This window comes from Ylistrum balloti, unplaced genomic scaffold (assembly GCF_031769215.1).
Source record: "Ylistrum balloti isolate Yb309-2 unplaced genomic scaffold, AGI_CSIRO_Ybal_v1 Utg369626, whole genome shotgun sequence".
NCBI classification, from domain to species: Eukaryota; Metazoa; Mollusca; class Bivalvia; order Pectinida; family Pectinidae; genus Ylistrum; species Ylistrum balloti.
Genome location: NW_026781894.1, coordinates 1,268,349 through 1,272,911, shown reverse-complemented (window position 1 = coordinate 1,272,911; position 4,563 = coordinate 1,268,349). Strand labels below are relative to the sequence as shown.

Here is a 4,563-nt window from a genome sequence, read left to right as displayed (position 1 = left end):
TCATTCTAGCTATCTCGTAACGCCATTCCAGCTATCTCGTAACGTCATTCTAGCTATCTCCTAACTTCATTCTAGCTATATCGTAACGCCATCCCAGCTATCTCGTAACGTCATTTTGCCTATCTCGTAACTTCATTATAGCTATCTCGTAACGCCATTCCAGCTATCTCGTAACGTCATTCTAGCTTTCTTGTAACTTCATTCTAGCTATCTCGTAACGTCATTCTGCCTATCTCGTAACTTCATTCTAGCTATCTCGTAACTTCATTCTAGCTATCTCGTAACACCATTCCAGCTATCTCATAACGCCATTCCAGCTATCTCATAACGTCATTCCAGCTATCTCGTAACGCCATTCTAGCTATCTCATAACGTCATTCCAGCTATCTCGTAACGTCATTCTAGCTTTCTTGTAACTTCATTCTAGCTATCTCGTAACGTCATTCTGCCTATTTCGTAACGTCATTCTAGCTATCTCGTAACGTCATTCTAGCTATCTCGTAACGCCATTCCAGCTATCTCGTAACGTCATTCTACCTATCTCGTAACGCCATTCCAGCTATCTCATAACGTCATTCCAGCTATTTCGTAACTTCATTCTAGTTATCTCGTAACGTCATTCTGCCTATCTCGTAACTTCATTCTAGCTATCTCGTAACGCCATTCCAGCTATCTCGTAACGTCATTAAACCTTTCTCGTAACGTCATTCTAACTATCTCGTAACGCTATTCCAGCTATCTCGTAACGTCATTCCAGCTATCTCGTAACGTCGTTCTCCTTATCTCGTAACGTCATTCTAGTAATCTCGTAATTTCAATCCGCTTCTCGTTAACCTGCAATAATACTTAAGTTCATTAAGCCAACCTATGTCCTGACACTGACGACCTGGCACAAATGTATTTGTTTTATGTAATATACTTACACATCAGTATATAACTGACCATATGTACTTTTCAGATAGGAGTTCTATCATATATCATACAACTGTAGTAATACATAATGTTGGTGGGAAATTGTTGATTATTGTACTTGTCTCCGGTTGGGAACGTTTATCATCGTGTCCAGCTCGTCCCGGGTCGTTAATATGACATCTCCTTAATGTGACGTGTTTGGCAACGATACAAAAGGATACTTGTTGTACTTAAGTTATTTATATGTTTACTTTAACATGAACAAACACGTCTTTATTTATATTATCAACAACGAAAAGGTTTTCCTTGGAATTTATCAAAATAATTAAACAAAATGCTTTGCAAATTATTTTCCTAAACATTCTGCACATGACGGGATGTCACTAGCATGGGGCTGTTAAAGCTTTATCAATCATAACCGTCATGATTAAGCTTGCGTCGAAACATTTTGCTGAGAACATTTCCTGTTCTAATCCCCAGCCGAAGTGACACAAAATTTATCGTGTTGAATATTTCTTTTACAAAATTGGTCATTACGTGTTCGTTCAAACAAGCCTTAGTCATTTCGGCTTTGCATAAACATATATTGTCAAACATTCTCAGACTATGTCAAACCAACAGAAACACGCCCCCTATTAATATCAACAACACTCATCTTGTCTTAGATAAAGGAATTATAAAATTGTCGTTTCAATCTTATCAAAGATCATTTTCATCCAAGCGTTATGTTTATAAAATTAATTTTCTGGTGCTTGCGAACTTAGGTTTCATTTATGTCATATGTATAGAAAACAATAAAATGAACAGGGGTTCAATAGATTTTCTTTTCATTCCATAGAATTTTCATTTCTTAATGTTGAAAGGTTTATAGAATAGAGTGTAAGTTAATTATTTCAGAAGTTATCAAGATTGTACCTAAAAAATACAAATTTACATGATATATATCACCTTTAAATATAAGTATCGACACTTAGATACAGGCTAGCGAGGACAGTCTAAGTAGGTCGGAAGATACAACAAACACCAAAAGATGAGATGTATTAAATCAAAATTTCAAAAAAATCCCATAAATTTCGTTATTGCATAATGACCTTTGACCCGTAGGGTATACTACGGTGTGATTCTGATCTACATCTGTTGAAGATTTAAACTTTTACTGAAAATGACAAGTTATATTAAATGTTTAATCATATTACTAATCTAGTAACAAAAAAGTTACAAAGTTCATTTCCTGACGTGTCCATGATGTTGGACTCTCAATAGGAGTGCTATTCACATGCCGCATGGACATTGACGTCATATGCGTTGGTATGATGTCACAAATGTGATATTGACTGAATGTAATTCCAAAACCATGTAATATAAATCCGTCACATATGATATCACCAAATATTATTTATGCATAATGATATATTTTGTACTACAATCAAGTTGTTTCATTGTAACATTGATGAATATGACACTGGAACAAAACTATATTGATAAAGTTGTTTGTTACACAGGTAACCATTGTTCACCCTGGTTAGATGTTCAACATGACATGGTTATGGTCGTCGGTGTGGATGTCTCTATTTATGGTTCTGCCACTTGTATTAGCACAGAGAGTATTGGACCTACCGAGCAGTAAGCACGTTTCTCATTTACATATAAAAGAGCACATGTCTACAAAATAATTTGAAACTAGTTGTAGGAAAGGCTGTGTAGAATATATTTACAAAATATTCTTCACGTCAAGAAAATTGTTTTAAATTGATTTGTGTAACACAAAAAACAACATATTGTCATTCTGTTATGTTAAGAAAAACATTTCGATACAGTTTTAGTTGTCAAAGTACACCGATACTGTTAACATGCCCATTTTGGTGGTAACCTTATTTTCGCGCATAAAGTAGTGCATTTGGATATAAATGCGCGAACTCCAGCTTCTGTATGTAGCTATTAGGTGGTTTGATGCAAAAGTCAGATGGTGTAATTTTAGCGGAAGTCGTGAAATATTGGTTTTGATGAAGAATGTCGCTATTTTTACTACTATGTATGAATCTCCAGACCGAGGTTGATGGTTACATAGTGAAAGAAAACAAAATGTTTCATCATTTACCTGATTATTAAGTATTTTCTCCTGAAATAAAACAACAAGACGAATTCAGTCAGGAAGAAAAAACTAACAATTTTGTCGTGAACCGGATCTATATGCAAATTACCTTAACACATGATCTTATGTGATTTAAATCATTTTCCCCGGTAAGCCAAGGGTTAACATGCTCCAGGGTAAAATAAACACTTAGGTCTTTCTTCCGAACATTTCATGGAATTAATTAAAATATTATGTAACAGCGGTGCTAAAACCGGTAACTTTGAAGTGTGATTCATTTTGAAACCTGATTTACAATTGCGAAGTATTCTTTTTAACTTAGAATGTAAATGAATCACTCTTGTTGGCCCGGTTGTAAACGCGCCGTGGGAAGAAACCGGAGCTCTGGGGAAAACCCACATGGTCAAGTAGGTGACTCTTGCCGGGAATCGAACCCCGGACGTCAAGATGAAAGGCAAGTGCGTAACCACTGCGCCACCCGAACGTTTTTAGTGAACTGTTTACAGCATTAGAGTTACATATTTTCTTTTACTAAGTAACCTAGATTAAGTTTGTGTGTTATGACATAATGTTATGTTTTAATTAATTCGTAGGATGTTACCGTGAGCCGGACCCAGCGTTATGCAAGATTGGGCGTGCACGGTACTTCTTCAACGCCACGTCAGAGCTGTGCGAGGTCACTAGGAACACACGATGCTCCGGACGCAGACCAACCTTTTACTCAACAATATCTCGATGTATGCAGCGATGTGCATGTAAGGCAGACGCCCATCCAGGCCCTTGTAACGGTTACAATGTTAGGTACTACTACAACACTAGATACAGGATGTGCACTCCCTTTGTGTTTGGAGGCTGTGGTGGGAACTTTAACAACTTCCATACGTTCTTCGACTGTCAATGGTCGTGTAACCCAGGCTTCTTTGCATTTGACTAAGAGAAACTGACATCATGTTTGTGAGAAAAATAAAATAATCCGGTACGTGCTGACGTGAGTTTGTATTTGAATCAAAACATATTCTATAGCTGTGAAACTGTCATCACAAATCCCCACCGTTTTTTTATATTGCCCTGATTGTATTGACATTACGTCATTTTTGTTCTAAATGCGAAGACGCTGTGTCAATAATGTGTGTTAGTTTGATATGGTCTTAACATAAGCTGACCTTCCTTGTTTTCTTAACGGTCTATTCGTCCTTATAAGTTAATACTGTTGTATATTTTGTCTGGACGTATTGTCACTATTCTTTATTGTCTTACCTGAAACTGATTGCTTCTGTACGAACTGGCACTGACACAGAGAAAAAAAGTAACATTAAAGCAGTTTTTAACAAATTATTTCACTGTTTCAAACTCCAATACGTGTTGACTATATCTTTTAAAATGCATTTGTTTAAATAAAGAACTAATTTCGTCTGAATGACAAGGTTCATTATTAAGATCTTTATACAAAATACACATTGAATGTTTGTTATTTTATTAATCTTGTAACTAGACTTTGAAGAATACAATTTCGATTTTCACTTGTTTTAAAAATGTTTTAAACCCATGCATCGCCATTG

The 4,563-nt window shown here is 36.0% G+C and overlaps 1 protein-coding gene across 1 annotated transcript; it reads left to right on the top strand.

Annotated features, from left to right (window-relative positions):
- The first annotated feature begins 2,438 nt into the window (after positions 1 to 2,438).
- On the top strand, positions 2,439 to 3,938 carry LOC132551767 (BPTI/Kunitz domain-containing protein-like). Its single transcript, XM_060215908.1, has 2 exons — positions 2,439 to 2,535; positions 3,598 to 3,938. Exons 1-2 carry the CDS (start codon positions 2,439 to 2,441, stop codon positions 3,936 to 3,938), a joined length of 438 nt encoding a protein of 145 aa, XP_060071891.1.
- Positions 3,939 to 4,563: the final 625 nt, after the last annotated feature.

What these genes read in the sequence shown, in the direction of transcription:
- LOC132551767 (XM_060215908.1), top strand. Translation starts at nt 2,439, where the DNA reads ATGTTCAACATGACATGGTTATGGTCGTCGGTGTGGATGTCTCTATTT. An exon ending in AGTATTGGACCTACCGAGCA is followed by an intron (nt 2,536 to 3,597) that starts GTAAGCACGTTT and finishes ATTAATTCGTAG; the next exon opens with GATGTTACCGTGAGCCGGAC.